Consider the following 19,847-nt stretch of genomic DNA (forward strand, 5'->3'; position numbering starts at 1 on the left):
AAGCACCCAGGAGACCATTGGAGTTGCTGAGAGAGCCCTGTCCAACTAATCTCACCCTACTCTGGCAGTGCACAACCACTTATTACTGTGTTGCTGCTTGGCAAATCCCGGACACAGTTAGCAAGTGACATGACCCCGGCGATCACAGAGCTCAAACTAAGCTCAATCGGCTACATTTACCCATTGAACCACTCAGGAACCCCCCTGATATACATTGCATTGCCAAAGTTTTCACCTGCTTCTAATGATGACACCCGAAGAAGGCTGAAACATTATGTTTCTTTTCTTCTCTTTTCAGCATGGAATAAACCTTTACTTGTTCCTTTGCAGCATACGCATGCTGACACAGCTACCAACTTGAACTACTTCTAATGATGTCCTGTTTTGTTGAATTACAGATGATATACTGCATATGCATTTTTAAAGTGGATATTGTAATTAAAGCTTGAATGCTCAGACTTGAACGCTTTATGGGATAAAGCAGTGTCAGTGCAAACCGCAAAGAAAATCCCCAAACTTTAAAATACATTGATTCCATATGTATTCACCCTCCTGGGTCAATTCCTGACAGGAGCACTTATGGCAGCATTTAAAGAGCTTTTTGTGGGCTGTTTCATAACACCCCATGGTCATCCTCTCTTTTTAAATGTTTCCTCTTTTGGTGCAGTTGATGATGGCGGAGCCCATTGTGTAACTGTTTAACTGTGAGTTTGCAGTGAAGCACGCTTCTACCTCATTTTGTTACTCCACCTTGTTCCCGAACCAAAACAGAATTTGCTCAGAAAAGTATGTCAGTAAAATATAGAAGTCATTGTTGAAAGCCATACTAATGTTTTTCAGTGGTTCAGAAAATCAAATTTTGTGTTCTTTTTCAAATAGTTTGCTAGTTTTGTTCCTATCCTTGTATTCCACAATTATACTATCTGTAAGGTTGAAGAATATGTTCCTTTATTGAATTTCAGTTTTATAAAAAGTAGATGTTATCCAAGACAACTAGCAACAGTGACCTTTATTCAAAGTTATGAACTGTATGACCAGGAACAGGACCATGGACAGGTCTGTTTATACCTCATTCATATTGTTGTGCTTGCTTCTGGTGTTTTCCTGTAAGGATTTTAAAAAGTGCAATCATGCACAGTATTCGATTAGACTAACCAGCAAGACAAAGAAATTAGCAGAAGACTCTGGGTTTAACAGAAGCAATGTAATTGTATCTGAGATTGGTGATATGAAAGGCATACAATATACTCTCCATGTGGGCTGACAAAAACAGATAAATATAATAATTTATAAACAGATACATTATCATAATTATATTATATGATATATAATAAATATAATAATTTATAAACAGATAAATATAAACAGATTTTTATATACAACTCTTTAGTACATCAGTTGCTAGAGTTTACTGCATAGCAGTATTCATTTTGTAATGTTGCATGTGCTCACTTAGTGTACAATCATTAGATATGTTTTTGCAACATGATGCTTTTATTTTAATTAGCAATTTTTGGAAAATTTAAAGTTTATCGTGTTATTACATTTTTCAGAAATCATCCTAAACAGTGTTGTAAAACTTTTAAAAAAAATTGCATGTTTGTCCATGACAGGTTTGGAGATTTAAACACTTAGGATGGAGAGTAACAAAGACCAGTTTTTTTTTTTTTAATAGCTCAAGTGGTTTCATTAAATTAGACCACTGTGTGTTGCAGCTCATTAATGAGCTACCACCATATGCTTAAAGCGCTTCGGTCAAGACTGGAAAAGATAAGACTCAATGCTTTCAAACCGGCTGCCTTGTCCTTTTGTTGGGCTCCTGTCAATGGAGTTACTTTGAATTCAGGAGCTACTAACCCAGACAATATGGCTTGCTATTGGCGACCCAAAGGTAGTCATGCATTATTGGAATACAGCCTACTGAGCTTCACATTACACAGATGTGAAGGGCTGATTATAGCTGCTTCATAATTAACAGTGATCAGATTTGTTTTGTGGCATAAATGGTGCATGTGTAGAACATTAGCCATGGCACTCTCATTCAAATTCAGCTCAAGGGCTCAGCGGCAGACGGGTCACGAGCTTCAGGGAGTACAAGCACAAGCTCCTCCATATGTTCTTGCCGCATCTTACTACGGCTACGAGCGCAAGATAAGTTCCCCAAAGAACCTAATCGTGTTCGGTAATTACAGTGCGGCTTTCTGCTGGCTAGAAATAAGGGAAAAGCTAAAACACTCCCTCATCAGATAATTTGTAAATTACTTTACATGGCGGATGCCTAACTCAGTTGGTTTTCAACTGCTGAAATTATAAATAATTGTAACAGATGTGGCAATATGGCTGGCCTCCAATAAATGAGGCCCCAGATAATTTGGCCGACCCTTTGACAGGCCAATTTAATAAAATGTGAACAAAATCTTCTTGCTAATAATTTATCATCCCTTCTCCCAATTGGTTAAACTTAATTACCCTAGCAGTTAACAAGGTCACACCCAGATGCCAAACTCGGCTGCAGTTTTGATAATGCAATCAGGAATCGAGAGGTGATGACAGCGTTGTTGTTTTTTCATTACCTGGCTTCCTGAAAACACAGGTGGCAAAGCCTACTTGTCAGTTTTTAATAATTATATGCTATTATGGAATGCATAGTTAGCAGATTGAAGACTGTGCATTAGCAGTTTTTCTCCTTTTTTGTCTGATAATGATTGAGGTCCTAATTTATAGCGATGATAGTGCACTAGAGCGCATTTATACATTTCCCGTGTCAAGAGTGAGATCTCCTGCCCCTTCAAAAGTACCAGATGTATGAAGCTTCCCAACCTCTTTACATCTCTGGGGGATGTGTGTGTTATCTCTTCTTGGGTTTTAATGCAAATGTTCCCTCCGAGAACACGACAAATGCTGGATCCGTATATCCAGGAAGACTAACTTCTTCCATCTAATACTCATCCTTCATAAATTTGGTTATAAATGGGGAGAATAAGCTATATATATTGTATGTTATGTGGCTTGCTTTCACAAGTCCTTAGTTAGCAGAGATGTACATTGTTCTTAGATGACCTCAAACTGACTGAAAAAAAGCAAAACGAAGGAGGTTAAGAACTGGAATGGTTCAAATTTTAGGACTTGTAGTTTAGAGTGGTTTGAATTGAATCTAGTCACATATATGTCACAGCATTGTCAGATTTGAAATCCACTTCCGCACGGAGTTGCGCAGTCAAATACTGTTGGGGTCGGCTGCTTTTGAACGCAGCCAGTGTTTCCTTTTATTTTTATCTCTACACCTGTAGCTTGTCAAGCTTAAGGGAGCTGACAGTGTTCCCAGAGGCAGCTGCTTCAGTCCTCCACCCATTGCCTCTTCCTTGCGCTCCTCGTGCTGTTATTGTGCAGAGTGAAAAGAAGTAGATAACTCTGCAGCTGTTGTTTCAGGGGGATGATAGTTTGCTGTCGGCTTCTGTTAAAGTACAAGGCTTGTAGTGGTGACTAAGGTTAATTAACAATTGGAGATTCCTTTTGTGAGGAGAATACATGAATAAAACATAGATTTTACTTGGAACGAATCAAGAAATAAAGAAAAATATTCACAGGTACTTTCAATACAAGCACTGAAATCTGTTTTTGAAGGTTTTTCTAATATTGCTAATATAAATGCTTTTATATTCTCTCTTTTAATTATATTATTATATACTAATAATATATGTTAATTATATGCATTATTATATTAGATACTGAGAATGGATACACTCAATATGAAAAGGAGAGTGTTCAGGTTGGTTTAATATGTAAAATGTCACACACATTTATATCAATCAAGCATTGATACAACCCAGAATTCTGTAATATAGTATTCAAATTTGAAGTTTTATCCTGTATGATTTTTCTTAACTTTGTGAGTAAGGCTTCAGGAGGTAGAGACTGGAAATTTGATGTTTTTGTACTTATAATCTCAATATAATTGGCAGCATAATCTCTCACCGTGTACTATTATACACTTTTACATGAGCAGCTTGTTTAGCAAAATACATTATTGTGCTTTTTTAACATTAATTTTAATGTTTGAACAGAGCAGTGGTGTGTATATACAGCCATACTGTAGTTATGATCTGGGGAAATTTAGTTATATTCTTGAACAAATAAGTGACAATCTGTTAACATCTTTTTAATTTTGTAGACAATTTGAGTCAACACGGTAAATTCAGACTATGCCCGTTTGACTGTTTCCCTTTTTACAATTATTTTAATAAGCCTAATAGTTTCTGAAGATGCTCTTTAATTGACTGACTCGTAGGCGGTGATGAATAGATATACATCAACATGTTGTGAGATTTTCCAGTCTCTAATTGAGCCGGCTGACTTGCGCCTGGCAGAGAGAAGTGGAGACTGAACCTGTACCCTAGAGGAAGGAAAATAAAATGCCATAGAGACACTCCAGAGCAATATAATGTACATACTATCCAACATAATTAAACCACATAAATAAAAGGTGTTGTCACATCCTAATTTTCCTTCTCATTGAAAATTGTTACCAATTCAGGGATAGAGATTACAGATTGTAATATAAGTAAACCTACCTAAGGAACGTTTGGGTCCTTGGCAGGTATTATTACTTCTCCATAATCGAGGATGTTTCTGAAGATGAATTTCTACAAATACTCAATTAAGGGGAATTTTTTGTAATTTTTTAAAGTAGTGTTTTGATATGCATTGCAAAGTGTTTTTACTAAAATAGTTATGCTCAATTTTAAATGCCCCCAAATACCCTGTGATAATTAAGTAATAGCATCCAAACACTGGAAAGTACACTTTTGTGGAGTGCCCATTGTACACCCGAGAACACTTGAAGCATGGCAGCATTGTAAAGCAGGCCCATGGGAGTTTTATTGCTTATTCTTTTACTTCAAAACGCACATTGCTTTGAGTAATGAGAATCTTATTAATGTCTGTAAGCAGAGTGGACATGTCATATTGTTTTACAGAAATACCATGAAATTGAATAAAAGTTTTTGTTTTGTCTATTTTGATATTCTTTATTGATCAGGTCCATTTTGTGTCCCAATCTGTTGGGCTTTTGTTAGATTTTATGGAGATCATTCCATTATTGTAAATCTATTTCTTTTAGGAATTAGCTGCGGTAGCTTCCTTAGAACACAGACCTGTGCCCTGTCAATGTCTTGTTCATTTACTAGCATATTGTTTTTTTTTTATTGGGTTTTAATAATTATGATTGTCCACGTCTTGTTAGTGGAGCCGTGGTAGTTCAGACAGCAAGGGTGTCTAGCCCCTGACCAGACCAGGTCCTGGGTTCAATCCCAGGTAGGGGCAAGCGATGCACTGCAGCTTGCTCTAATTCCTTCCTGACGGGACCCGGGTCCACTCAGCCAGCTTTCCAAATGAGTACCAGTACCGGGGGTTAATCCTTCTGGGGGTAATAGGCCGGCTTGAGCATGATGCTGAGCACATCACCTTTACCTCCAGTGTCGGATGGTTGAGACAAATGGTGGTCCTTGCCCCCCCATTCCCCAGTGGGCCTTTATGGCCTGAAAGGGAACCTACATCTTGTATAGTGGGTATGTAATGCTCCCATCATGATGTTTTGTTTTTCCTGCATATTTTAAGATGCTTCGGATTTTAGATAGTTTAAATTAAGAAGATAAAAGAACACTCCCAATATTGCAATTGCAGGATTATTGATGTTTTAGGTTTTACCTTCTTGGTTTGAGGGGCAACCCCCTGGACTAATGAAAGAAGAATTTGCAGCCCCTCCCCAATAACCCAAAGGTTTGCCACATTGGTAGTAGATGTAGGGATGATGGAGAGGTGTTAATATGGTAAATGCTGGGACTTTGTGGTACCGAGACACATACTTACAGTACATCTTAGAGCTGGGGATAGGCAACAATTGAGCCCTTCTTGAACCTTCATTATGTGTGTAGCTGTAGTTTGCAGTGACATCCTGGTAGAATTTATAATCAACACTATTGGCTCTGACTGCATAGAGCCCTCGTGCACCAACGTCTGTTTTTTTTCTTGAATGTCACAGCGGTTACACACAGGTCACAGCCAGATTATCTTGGGCATGTAGTGCCTCTGAATGGATCTCTGTTAGCCTCAGGGAAATCAGTTAATTAAATAATTTAATTTTATTATATTCCAGGAGCACCAGCATGTATCCATAGGAGAGCTGGAGTCCTTGGTTGCTGCACAGAGGGCTGAGCTGAACCAGCTGAGGGAGGAGCTGGAGACAGCCAACGCCAAGCTAGTTGCTCTCAATCCTGTCAGCAGGGATGGGCAAGACAGCCGCACGTTGAGAGATGAAAGGAGACGCAAGGTACAGGCATGATGTTCTATTGGCTCATTTCTTATCATTTGTGATGGAGCTCATTTATTCCAACAGAAATCACCAGCACAGAGGCTGCTATCTCAGTCTGTTGCCCAGCATTGCTCAGTAATCCATATTAACTTCAGAAGTAGGACGCGGAAACTGAAGAACAGTGCTGTGGTGTCTGGAACATGGATCTTTCAGTTTTAAACTTTGGTTTATTTCAAGAATGAAAGTCTGAGCCTTAATCTTTTAGTAAATGTCAGGGAATTACCTGGAGGTAGTGTGCAGTCTGATGCATGATAAATTTATAAATTTATAATTTATGAAAAAATTGGTGTGCAATATAGTTTTGACTAAAGCTCCAGTATTTCCAGGTTTTTTGTGGCAATTCTGGGATCAACACACATTTCCATTATAGGCCTAAGACTATTTAGACTTTTTGGCTAATAGTAAAATGCAGTATTTTATAGAGGTTCTTTCTGAATTTCTCACAAGCTTTTTACAGTTAATATGTGTAAAGATGTATCACACTGTAATAAAACACATGAAAGAACTATTCCACTGCTCCTACAAAGAATCACACAAAACTATCAAATACGTTAACACCCTGTTTGTGTATTTTTCTTTCACCCTTGCGTAATACATCTCTTATAACGTTAGAGTCAGCTTTCCGTATATTCTGAGTGATACTGATGACTTTGTCACATAATTAAGACAAATCTATTTGATCATGTGAAAAACTGGCCCTGGTTGCGAGTGTGTGCATGACTATTTGTGTCCGTATGTGCCCTGTGATGGACTGGCATCCCGCCCTGGGTGTACAGTACCCTGCCTTGCGCCTGTTGCTTGCCAGGATAGGCTCCGGCTCTCTGTGATATACTGTATGAATAGGAAGAAGAGGTAAGAATATAGATGGATGGGTATCCACAGAAATGCTCTAGAAAGCAGCACATTTCTATGAAATACTAGGAGTTTCTTTATCATGCCCCTGTCAACTGTCAACTGAATGTGTTGAGGGCTACCCAGTTTCTGGTTACTTGTGACTTTACATTATCTTCCTTTTTTTGTGGGGGATGCTTTTAACACAAGAAGATGTGAATTACCCCTGAGCATCTACAAAGTGAAATGTCCACAGCTGTACCAGGCATTACAGTAGTTGTAACAGTGAGGATCTTCACATTCTTCATTTGGGATAGTTCCCCTATTAAAAAATGGGTTCACTAACAATCCTTTTTCCAATCCAATTTGAAGATACAAATATTAAAATGTTATTAATAATAAAGGCTGTCCAGTATGCAAAGTAAAATGTCCTTTAAGTTGTTTCCATTTATATAAAGTACAAAAGTCTTGAGATGGCAAAGTGAAAATTAGTGTTTTTGCTTTGCAGTCAGGTACTTAATATGTGTTATAAGAAACTTCATATGAATAATAACTGCAGTTTAATATGTTATATGTTTATGACGTTTCATACATACAGTACATTTGGTCATATTGGAAGGAAAATCATACTTCAACCCAATATTTTCAAGTACTGAGACACATTAATGTTAAGTAGAAGTCAATATTGGGTTGCATCTCCTTTTGAGGGAATCAGTGCATGAAGTCTGTGACGCATTGAGCTCAGCAAACTGTGTAATCTTTTAAGATGTTTGTTTGATGAAACCACTTTGAATTCTTGGGGATTTTGATTTCATTTTTATCTTCAGCATTTATATTGCTTACTCATTTGGAATTATATTTTTTTCTCCTGATGCAAATCTTGCCTTCATTGGCTGTATATTTTGAGTTATTGTCAGGCCGTATGGTGAAGCTCCACCCAATTAAATTATTTTCTTCTGTTATAACAATGATTCCTATTTAAACTATGACTTATTTTTAGGCTTCAAGATAACTTTTATAGGTATTATACAATATCACGTTTCAGTAGTTATGATTAAAAGGCATGGACAAATATTTAATATTATTTAAATGTTTTGCACAACACATTTCCCATACTACACAGAGTCCTGCTAATGATAGCCTGATCCAGGCTGCACACTCTGTACCTTATGAAGCATAGCCCTGAGAGATCTGCAGCCAGAATCACAGGCATTTTTGGCAAATAACTGCTGTATTCTCACATTTTAAAGCAATGCTTTACATGTTAGTAAAGTGATTCTAGCATATGTCATACACTGAGGACTTTGCCACAAGCCTGCTGTCAGGCACATCACTGTGGTTCGTCTTTTGTCCCGAGGCTTTCCAGCGCTTCGAAGATGGCAAAACACGAAAGAACGTCGGGCAGCCTTGACATTGCATCACCATTGCTGTTACTGCAGCTCTTTAGTGTTTGTTGAAAAGCTGCTGGAAACCATATTCTTGGAGACCTAATACATGTTCATTACTGATCATTCCACTGTACTTTCATGCACTAAAATGCTTTCCTCTTTCTTTATATAAATTCTCATCAACTATTTTAATCTTTGCCTCTCAGTCTATTTTTATCATTTATTTAAAAATAGTTTCAGTTTCGTCTTCTGTTGTACTGTTTTCCTCTGTAATGTACAACTCTATACCATTAGACCTAGGCTATTTTTAGTTAATGGTGGTCAATTGCTTCATTGCTCTGTTTAATTTCCTCTGATATATTAACAAGATTACGGATATTTTAAAAAAGTGTATAGTACTATTGAGGAAAAAGAAAAATAATAGGGATGTGTTTTTTTTATACACATCCCAGAATAATAATAAAAAATATTTCTTCATAAGATTTTTTTTGGCATGGCCATCAGAAAGTTTTAATGTACCTTCAAAGACGTAAAGTAAATAGAGCTTAAAATGATATGATCACTATGCCAACACATACTGTATTTATATCATATCCATCATCCAGCCATTTTCCAAACACTTCATCCAATACAGTGTCTCAGGGGATACGGAGACTATCCCAGCAAGCAACGAGCACACTGGCATCCCATCCACAATATACTGTACACTGCCAGTCTATTGTGGGAAACAGACATACAGACACACTAAACACCCCGGGCCAACTTTCTTAGAAGCCAGTTAACCTATCAGTATGTTTGGACTTTAGGAGGAAACCGGAGCATGCAGAGGAAACCCATTGGAGAACATGCAAACTCCATGCAGGCATCACCCCAGATTCGTAATTGAACACAGGGCCCAGTGCTGTAACGCAGCAATGCTAACCACTGTGCCTCTGTGCTATTTCTTCATATTGCATCATTTCATATATACAGCACAGTGAAAGTTTAGTTTGTAAATAGATTGTTTCACAAGATATTATCTGATGGCTACAGTAAATTAAATAAGTTTGTTTGTCATGATGTTGTCACTACAACAATAGGGTGCCTTGTAGAAGTGTTCATTGATGTAACTAACCAACGTTGATAGTATGTAAAGATAGTCTTTGAAAGATGTGTAAAGTTCTGTCTGAGATGGGAGTAACTGTTCATAGAGTACATCAACAATATCCTGGTCTCTAAACAAACATGGCCTGTATGGTGATAAAAAAAAGCCTTTACTGAAAACGTTAACTTAAATCTTGTATGAGATGTCCTGCAGACATGTGGTAGAAGGTTCTACTGGCAGATTAAACCAAAATGAACTTTTTTTCTAAAAATAATACTGTACTTCTGGCGCAAGCCCCACACCGCAACATCACTCAGTCAGCAATATCACAACTGTTAAGCATGGAGGCGGCACCACCGTGTATGGGAATGTCTCTCATCAGTAGGGATAAGGAAACTTGTAAGCTTTGAGGGAAAAATGGATCAGATCAGGAAACTGATCTAAAGCATAAGGCTAAAGCCACACTGAAGGGGCCTGACATGATCAGTGTGATTGTCCTCAAGCTGCTCGGTCAAAGCCTTGACGTCGGTCTTGGCTCCTGATTGCAGTTCCCAGTAAACGTGTCAGAGCTGGAGCAATTTTGCCAGGAAGAATGGCCAAAATTACGCCATCCCATTGAGTGAAACTTGTAGAGACCTATCCAAAATACTGACAGTAGTAATTACTGCCAATGTCAAGTACTGACTTAGTGGACTGAATACTGCAGTCTGTAAATTCCACTTTGAATGCCTTCTTTGCAGTTTTTTCAAATGTTCAGCCTCCTTCACATACAATCTGATAATTGCAGTTTTGAATTAAAAGTTCATTTATTCCCCTGTATATTTAACTAATGTTTTGTTTTTACACATTTTTTTAAAAAATATTTTAAATGGTATTTAATCAATAATAGATGTTGGTTTTACATGAATTCTTCCATTTTCATCCTTGAGGTTCAGATTATCTTGTTTTGAACTGAAATTTATCATCAAAGTCACATTACATTTAACGACCATCTGGTCAGTTCACACTATGAAGTACTGTCTCTTGTATTTATATTCTTCCAGCATATTGTTCCCTCTGCTTTACAATGTGTTTAAGTATTTCAAAGAAAGAGAAATCATTTCCCAATTGTTTCCAGTTGTCCTATCAAGTGTAACCTTGGACCCTCATAGAGCAATTAGACTAGCCTCCATCCCCTCCTTTGTAATGAGGTTTCTTGCATTTCTGAATCTATAACCCTTTAGTCTTCCCTAATGGGACATCATTATTGTGAAAGAAACAATGTAAATGTAAATGAATATACTCATTAGCAAGTCACAGAGAAACCTTTAGTGGTAGCACTGTGGTACTTCTGCTTGTTATTCCTTTGGTATTCTGTATAGGATTTTTTATAATTCATTATTAGTATTCTCAATTACTTGTAGTTTAATTTTGCATGCTTTTCATAATACAGTGTTGAAACTTGTTCAAGCATGTCCTGGTTTTATTCTCTAGGATCCACCTGTGAAGCGTTCAAGGTCTCTGTCCCCGATGAACTGTGCCGGTGTTGCCGAGGAAAAGATGAGACTCAGAATAGCCGAGAGTAAGATCCGCAACTTGGAAGAGCTTGTCAAGTTAAAGGTGAAAGCACGGTCCATTTTATTTTCTTATTATTTCCTAGCATAATTATATAGGGAATTAAAAATCCCAATGCTTTGAAATCCAGGTAACACGATATAATCCAATCATACTGCTGAAATGATCATCATCCCGCATTGCTAAATGTGACACTAGGCTGTAGTTAACCAAGCCCCATAAGCTGCTCAAGATGAGCCATGTCTGAATATACAGCACTACAGAGCATGAATATCGCGCACCTGTTCCTGGCCGTTTCGAGAACAGCCCACCTTTGCGCTTGAATGTTTATAACCATAGCGAGTAACTTTGCGGCCATGAAAGTGATGAAATGTTCAGGAGAGAGGGGGATTCTCTGTTCCCCACATGGTTTGACTTTTCTCAAATCCCTTGCTCAGTTTCCTCACTTAGCTCTGGCTGATTGGAGCCGTGCTTTAGTGTTTCTCAGCCGTAAAATTCCAAAACAGTTCAAAAGTGGGAGGGAGACGGTAAAGAACAACAAAGTGACTGCTCAGAAGAACACATGGGCTTTTTTAAAAAAAGTTTTGGATTTTGTGATGTCACGTTTTTCTTGACGTGGGCTAAGATCTCCCTTTTCACATTCTTTTGTATGGTCCAGCCAGTGAAGGATTCTGTTATGGAGCTATTGAGTAATAAAATGACCATGCATATTTTGTGTTGATATACATATTATTCAAATTATTCAGTAATAATTTGTATATTAATTAGCCTAGTATAGAGCCTAAAAGGTGTCCAGTTGAAGCCAGGGACAAACCAAACTGAAAGCAGTTGGATTGTTTTGGGTTGTGAGTAAAGATGATTAAACTGGAATAGTATTGTCTGCAGTCGGTAGCCTACAACCCTCTGTGATGCCAAACATAATCAGTGTGAAATTCTAGAGAGGTTACCATGTAGCAAGGCTTACTTTCGACAAGAGATATAAAGCCAGAAAACAGACCTTGCAGATGAACATATTCAGGTTATTTTATTTTACAAACTTCCCACTCCTTCTTATATCACTCTTGGCTGTACTGTTGATGCAGATTTATCACATCTGTGATGTCTGATTTTCTTTTTAAAAAATCCGTCTAACCATTTCTCTGAATAAAACCTCTGTAAATAAAAAAGGCTATGATTTTTTTAGAAGGTTTGTGTTTATGGAGAGCAGGTGGTTCTAAGGTTATTACAAGTTATTCAGAAATATACATAATGCCTTTTTGGGATCTTTGCTCTAATAAGCAACACGTTTTAACTATAGAACAACGCGCTGTTGACTGCAATATTTGTAGCTTTCTATAACAATGTCTAATGGTCATTCTAGATGGGTGGCACACTGACTCAGTGGTTAATATTACAGCCTCGCACCACTGGGGCTCTAGGTTCAGTTCCATACCTGGCACCTGGTGTCCTATCTGCATGGAGTTTGTCTGTTTTCCCTGTGTTTGTGTGGGTTTTCTCCGGGTGCTCTTCTTTCTGATACAGAAAGGGTTCTGTGAAAATTGGCGTGAGCGTGTGTCTACGTTTATGTCTGTGTGTACCCTACAATGAATTAGCTCCCTGTATCTTGAATGCGGTGTATCCTTCCTTGTGTCCATTACTTGCTGTGATAGGCTCCGAGATGGATAGATGGATGGTAATTCTAGTTCAGTTGAGTTTATTTGTCATATGCACAAGTGCAATGAAATGCTAATTTGCATGTCTGCTCCAATACAAAATTCTAGATTGTGTAAAAGGTATTGGCATGGATGAACTGCAGTGTTTTTGTTGGGGACTGATTGCCCTTGAGGCTTTTTTAGGGCTGTGTATGTGGCCTTTGCTTACTGTGCATTGCCTAGCTCAGGTGTAAAAACTGACACATGGGTGTGAGCAAAGCTTCATTTTAGTTAATGTAGGGGTGTAACCCCGGCATCCTGTCCAAATTTCCCATTGGCCCTTACCAATCATGGCCTCCTAACAATCCCCATCTATGAATTGGCTTCATCACTTTGTTCTCCTCCCCACTGATAGCTGATGTGTGGTGAGCGTTCTGGCGCACTATGGCTGCCTGCGCATCATCCAGGTGGATGCTGCACATTGGTGGTAGTATAGGGGAGTCCCCATTACCTGTAAAGCACTTTGAGTGTAGTGTCCAGAAAAGCGCTATATACTGTAAGTGTAAGCAATTATTATTATTACTAATGTAAAAGACTGTAAATTAGACTGATCAAGAAAAGGTGAAATTTGTTTGTGAAAGGAAGTCATAAGATTTTGAGATGTGAATTAAAAAACAAATACCCTTCCGTTCTTAGCCATAAAATACATAGAAGGTTCTGACCACCCAAATGTTAAACTTCAGATGAATATCATATTCCTCCTTTGAGAAATGTGCTCTTAGTTCAAAAATGCTCACCCAGTAAGGAGTTTCCTTTTTTCTTGATTTTGTCTGCGGAAAGTAAGTAACTTAATAAAAAGTCAAGGAGATTTGCTTTTACTGTACAGTATATGTTTCACCCATCACGTACCGGATGTTTGTCAACAGTGTGACAAAGCTGTGACCTTTACTTCTATATTTAAAAAAAATTCAGATGACCCACCAAACAGCAGGTGGGATATACACTGTAGAGCAGTTCTTCGTCTTTTGTAGTATTTTTTTCCACTGTGGATTCTTCCTGGTGGTCTCTGGTGTTGCACCTATAGTACCCCATGATCTTGGGTTAAAATGTTCAAATTAAAAAGTTCCTCCTCCAGCCCAGAACTTGATATGGCTTTCCATTAATGAACACTTGTTACAGCCTACATTTTCAAGTTCAGCACTTTTTCATTCTTTAAATATTCAGTAAAAAGCCAGCATCGATTAAGCAGATGTTGCAGTTCTGCAACTGGTGGCTTACCCATTTAATGAGTAGCTTTGTGGAGCTATCTCCAGAAGCTGAACAAGACAAAGCAAAAAGGCATAGAAACTTTCACCTTGAGCAAAGGCGAAGATCATAGTAGTCATCTTGTACAGAATTAAATAACCTTTATAGTTTGTCTCTAAGGATTCATCAAAGGCCTCCAGCAATGAGAGAATGCAGACTGTAGTTGTTTTGTTTTTTGTAAGCTTCCTTCAGATCTCAGAATGCCCTTTTTTGTTGATGCATTATAAGAATGTTTATCAGTAGGGTCATTATGAATGACCTTAAACTGTGTGCAGCATTCTTTCTTGTTTTGTTTTTATTCAGTAAAATGGTGGTATAGTGAGTACCCTATGCTGTATTAGCTTGTTTTACATAGTAACTGAGATCAAGGGTTCAGCAGAGGGCTTCAAGTTAAACTGGCAGACCATTTGATGTTTTCTGTCGGTCCTTATTGGCTGGTATGTCAGTGCATTACAGGCAGTGGAGCAGAAGCTCTTCTGTACTACAGACACCACCTATAACCCTCTGTACTTTGAGGTTAGGGTGAACTTGCCCTGTCTGAGCTTTGTTCTCCTAGAATCAATTGCTTAGCAAAATCTAGCCCTTGTAATTGTAAGGAGATTTTACCAGTTTGAGAGATGAGAAGAAGAGTGTTTTTGGAGCTATGTTTTGATAAAAGCTACAGTTGTTATTGGTTTAGAAACTGGAAAGGCAGGGTTAGTGTATTTGTTTGGGGGGGGGGATTGCTTAATTTCAAGAGTAATTTCTTCCCAGTCTAGGTTTCAATTAAAAGAAATAACTTTCTCAGCTAACATGTGTTTGTGCTAAATTGGATCATGTGATTAGATAGAAACTTTATTAATCCCGTGAGGAAAATTGCAGTGCAACTGCAGCCAGGCACAGTCAACGCAGTACAGTGTAACATATTAATACAATAATATAACAATACATTACTGTAAGCACAGTCAGTGAGAAGTGCAATAAAAATGGAGTATAGAGAATTGCACACAGTACAGAATATACAAAAAAATATACAGAATATACAAAAACAAACCAGAATGTACAATACACAAGAAGATGTATTGCACAGTATAAATATATTGCACATTATTCACAAGCATATATTGCACACCAGTTGTAAACAGAGGATTTGGGTTTAGTCCCAAACAAGTCAATGTTGCCCCTGCCCAGACACACAGTAGATGAGTTGTACAGTCTTATGGCAGAAGGTAAGAATGACCATCTGTAGCGCTCCCTGTCACACACCTAATGTTCTTTATTCCGACAAGCATGGCATATAGGGGTTGGGAGACGTTGTCCATGATGGTCTTTAATTTGGACACCATTCTCCTCCAAGGGGTCAAGATCAGACCCAATGACAGAACTTGCTCTTTTGATGAGCTTGTTCAGCCTGTTGGCATTCCCAGCTCTAATCCCAGAGCCCCAGCACACCACCACATAGAAAATGGCATTCGCTACAACAGACTGATAGAACTTATGAAGCATCTGACTACAGTTAACCCTCTTCCAGAAGTAAAGTTGGCTCTGGCCCTTCATGTAGATGGCCTCAGTGTTATTAGTCCATTCCAGTCTATCGTCGATGTGAACGTCAAGGTACTTACCCTGGTAAGTGTTGAGCCATCCTGGATTACACCCTGAATGGGATGTCAGTCTATTACATTGCGTCCACATACACTTCTGCGACATCCATTACCACAGGCCTGATGGGTGCAGGAAGCAAGAAAAAATACACACAAACACAAGGGGGACATGCAACCCCCACGCAGAGGGTATCCATTAAACTCAGGACTGAAGAGCAGCGAGACAGCAGTTCTCTGCGCAGCACTTTTGGTTTACACTCAGTGTGTTCAAAAAGCCAAAGAAATGTTGCCACCAGTGCGAGAAGACTGACAGCCGTAGAGGAATTGAATTATGATTTTGTTTAAACCCGCAGCAGCATCCTTCTTGACCTTTTAATTTTTAGTCTCTTCCCCATATTGAATTTCCACGAAAGTAATGAAACAGCAGGAGAGCAGCTGGCACACTGGTCAGTTAAAAAGATTCTGCGGGACTCTGAATGGCCCTAAACTAATCAGCCGTTTAATTCTTCTGACCTTCATTCTTCCTCTTTTTCCCAAATTGCCAAGATGGTTAAATAAAGGACAACAAGATGGTTTCCCGATCATTTCTGACTGTTCTGTTACCAATGTTGTATAGTCCCACATTTCGATCTTAATTGACAAGCTTAAAAAATCCTCTATATTTTGATTTATACCATTGTTTTTTGCTTTCAAGGCGTCACCCATTCTTCAGTTTTATCCACTGTCGCTCACTCTCACTTTAATAATTAACACATTTGGGTTTTGTGAGTCTATTTAAGGTGTCGATTGCATGATTGAATTTCAAATTGTTTTTTTTGTTCTCAACTGTTATTTAAATTTTTCTTGCAGTTGCAATGGTTTGTTATGCCGTTAAGGTACTCTTCCAGCAGCAACCCAAAATATCAATATTACAGAAAAATACACTATGGAATACGAATCAGTGTTGCATTAGAATCTTGAAATATAATGTATTGAAAGAATCATGACACTGAAAAGGTCATGATAATATGATCCTCATGTCAGTAAGGTGTAAGAACTAAGTTAGCGCAACACATTACCACCTCAACACTTTGAGAATGACACAGACAGCATACCAGAGCAGAGAGAATTCCTCAGACCGCATAACAGTGAAATTAAGAAAGGAAATGAACAGTACAAGTTCTGTCCAACTGCACAATCAAAAAGAATACAGGATTCTTAAACTCATTTCTGATTCTTGTGTTTCATTTTTACATTCTTTTTTATTTAACCAAGCTATATAGTGCAAACTATACCACTCTTCCAGATTTATTGTCTTGCAAGAATTCTTCTTTTGAGTTACAGGCAACTATTTCTTGAGACTGATAGATCAATTAGAGTGCATATTGCCTAGCAAACGCAAAGATGTGCCAGTGTGCTGCTCTCTGTGAACTCTCAACCAAGACTATCGTGCAAATTAAAAGTGAATCTGTTTTTTTAGAGTTTGTTGTCCTCTGGGCCTTTAATACAGTTAGTATATCTTAATACATTTATCTCATACTATTAAATACAGTCTGTGCACATCCATTAAAGTAAAGAAGTTATAAAATAAACTAGTCCTGGTTTCTAAGTATACATACCAATACAATGATTTTGGTACCAAAAATGGCCCATGTTCCATTTTATGGGTTGAAAAGTGGAAATTTCCTGAATGTCATGACACTGAAACATGCGGGAACAATCACACAGACCTTTTGTCTTTAAAAAAAAAAATCCACTTTATTTTAATAGCCGCAGCATAACTGATGTCCTTTGTGAATATCTAACAGTAAATCCATACTTGTCACATTGCTTATTGTGGTGCTTGTTCTTTTTGTCCTTGTTAATAATAACAGGGTTCAGGGCCTGCATTTCCCTCTCCACAGGGCAGCGGTGTCATATCAGCAGTAAACAAGCTCTTTCCTTCAAACCAGGAGACAAGTCTTAGAGCTCTGGCCACTGAAGCAGAAACCTGTCCTGTTTTAGCCTGCCTGTTTAAAGTGTTCGCTGTTAAGGTCAGAGTAATGGTTTTTTGTCAGGAAAATCTATATATTCACCTAAAGTCCCATGTAATTTGGGAGTTTTAATAGCTACTAGCCTACCCAAATATTTTCCGACAATTCTAGGTGACCCTCACTCAACAGCAAATCCTGCTGGGGGAAAGGAGTGTGAAGAACCTCTTTTGTCTCCATGGTCATTGAATGTAAATGTTTGCAACTAATTGCGTCTCAGGTGCCAAGCTGGCTTTGAGAAACCCTTGTCAATGTTCCACGCTGATAGAAACTAGAAACAAAAAAGTGAACAGAGAGAAACTCTTCAAAAACTTTGTGCCTCTGTACTGTTTTTTTTTAAATGCAGCAGTTTAATCTTCAGGTGTGTGGTAAAGTGGGTAACCCTTATTTTATGTCAGTAGTTACTCTGATGAGCGCCGATAAGAACAGGAGCATTTTATAGAAATCTTGCAGTCACAGAATGAAAAACAAATTATATTTAAGATTTTTGTTATGTGTAACCTTAAATCATTATGGAAAATAAATTAATGAATTTTGTTTGGGTCATTATGGATTCTAAAAGTTTGATTAAAAATTGTGTTTGACTTTTGTGTGGTTTTTCTCAGTTGATATCAAAGGTTCTTGTGTTATTAGGATTTTTAAGCAATGGATACGAGTATCATATGAATTTCATTTATACTCTTCCTCAAACTGAAGTGCTTTTTACTATTTCAGGTTTTTAGATAGCTGACAAAACTTACACTGCTTTGCTGAAGACATTAGACCATTTGTATTAGACCTCTTTTCGCTCACTAGATTTTTATCTGTATATAGGAACACTATTTTGTGGCTTTCGTTGATCAGTTGTTTTGACCATTTTATTTTAAGATAATTAATCATGATAGAGCTACTGTATATTTTGTCACCCAAATAAGCTTTTTATGGGTATGTAGAGAGGAACAAATTATGTTAATGAACATTTGAAAACAAGCCAATTATATCTTATTCTTTAACACAAGTGATTATCTACCACAACACTTCATACTGGTTGCTAATTTATTGTTTACCTTGAGGTGCTGTGGCTTTGATCATGATTAAAGATTGCTAAGTAACACAACTGGTTTTGTACTACAACAAATAGCTCTGTAGTTTTCTTGAATGTTGGAGTTAGGAAAACCTGATTGATCATCAGTGAAATGTGAGACAGGACACAAGTAGCAGCTTAAAGGAAGTGTATTCAAAATTGACAATAAGAGACACTTCTTTCCACAATGTGTTGTAGGAGTCTGGGATAAGCTAGCTAATCGTGTTGTGGAAGCGATTTGTTCTTTTTGTAGAGCTGGCTGGATAAAATTCTTGGATCAGTTAGCTACTAAGAATAAAATGAGCTTGAAGGGCTGAATGACTTCTTGTTTGCAGACTGTCTCATGTTCTTAATTTGTTTTGATTGGTAAAAGTGATGGATTTTCTACTACAACAGTTTGTACTACCTGTTCTTGTTTAGTTTACCTTGAGCTCCTGTGATCATGTTTTAGAAGACTTTCATAAGTGTAAATTAAGATCACTAAAAGAGAAGCTGGGTTTCTCCTCACCCACAATTAAATATATTGATATTTAACAACTACAACACTGTTAAAATAGTAGAAAGCACTAGGAGGAGGTTTTGTGATGCGCATAACGTACAAATACTGTATTTCAGCAATGAACGTAAAACAACTCCTAAGACGTTTGCACAGTTGTGTATAATTAGCCTGTAAAATAGCAAATGTGGGATGTAATATGCATTATATTTTACTTTAATCTTGAAAATTGTCAGCAACAATGCATGGCATACCACAAAGCCTTATCCACTAATGCCACGTTATGGCTTTAACCAGCCTATTTTTCTTTTTATAATTATGGTGTAGTGGTGACAGATAATTTAACATTGACAAAATGAATGGAAATTGTATTGATTTTAGAGGGAAACTGAAAGTGTTTTAAGTCCAAGAGAACTGCAAGATTCAGGGTGTATCACTTTTGATTTTGACAGGGATTCTATAGAAGACGAATTCCATAGAAGAATCAGAATAATTTAACATTTTAGATGCCATCATTTCTTTATTGAATGAGAACT

At 37.7% G+C, this 19,847-nt stretch overlaps 1 protein-coding gene across 1 annotated transcript in view; it reads left to right on the forward strand.

Annotated features, from left to right (window-relative positions):
- Positions 1-19,847, forward strand: part of cntln (centlein, centrosomal protein) — a 192,238-nt gene that overhangs the window by 52,129 nt on the left and 120,262 nt on the right. Inside the window, exons 10-11 of the mRNA XM_069190797.1 lie at positions 6,155-6,328; positions 11,147-11,272. Coding sequence (XP_069046898.1) covers positions 6,155-6,328; positions 11,147-11,272 — 300 coding nt within the window. The remainder of the gene's footprint in view (positions 1-6,154; positions 6,329-11,146; positions 11,273-19,847) is intronic.

This window comes from Lepisosteus oculatus, chromosome 1, assembly GCF_040954835.1.
Source record: "Lepisosteus oculatus isolate fLepOcu1 chromosome 1, fLepOcu1.hap2, whole genome shotgun sequence".
Classification (NCBI taxonomy): Eukaryota; Metazoa; Chordata; class Actinopteri; order Semionotiformes; family Lepisosteidae; genus Lepisosteus; species Lepisosteus oculatus.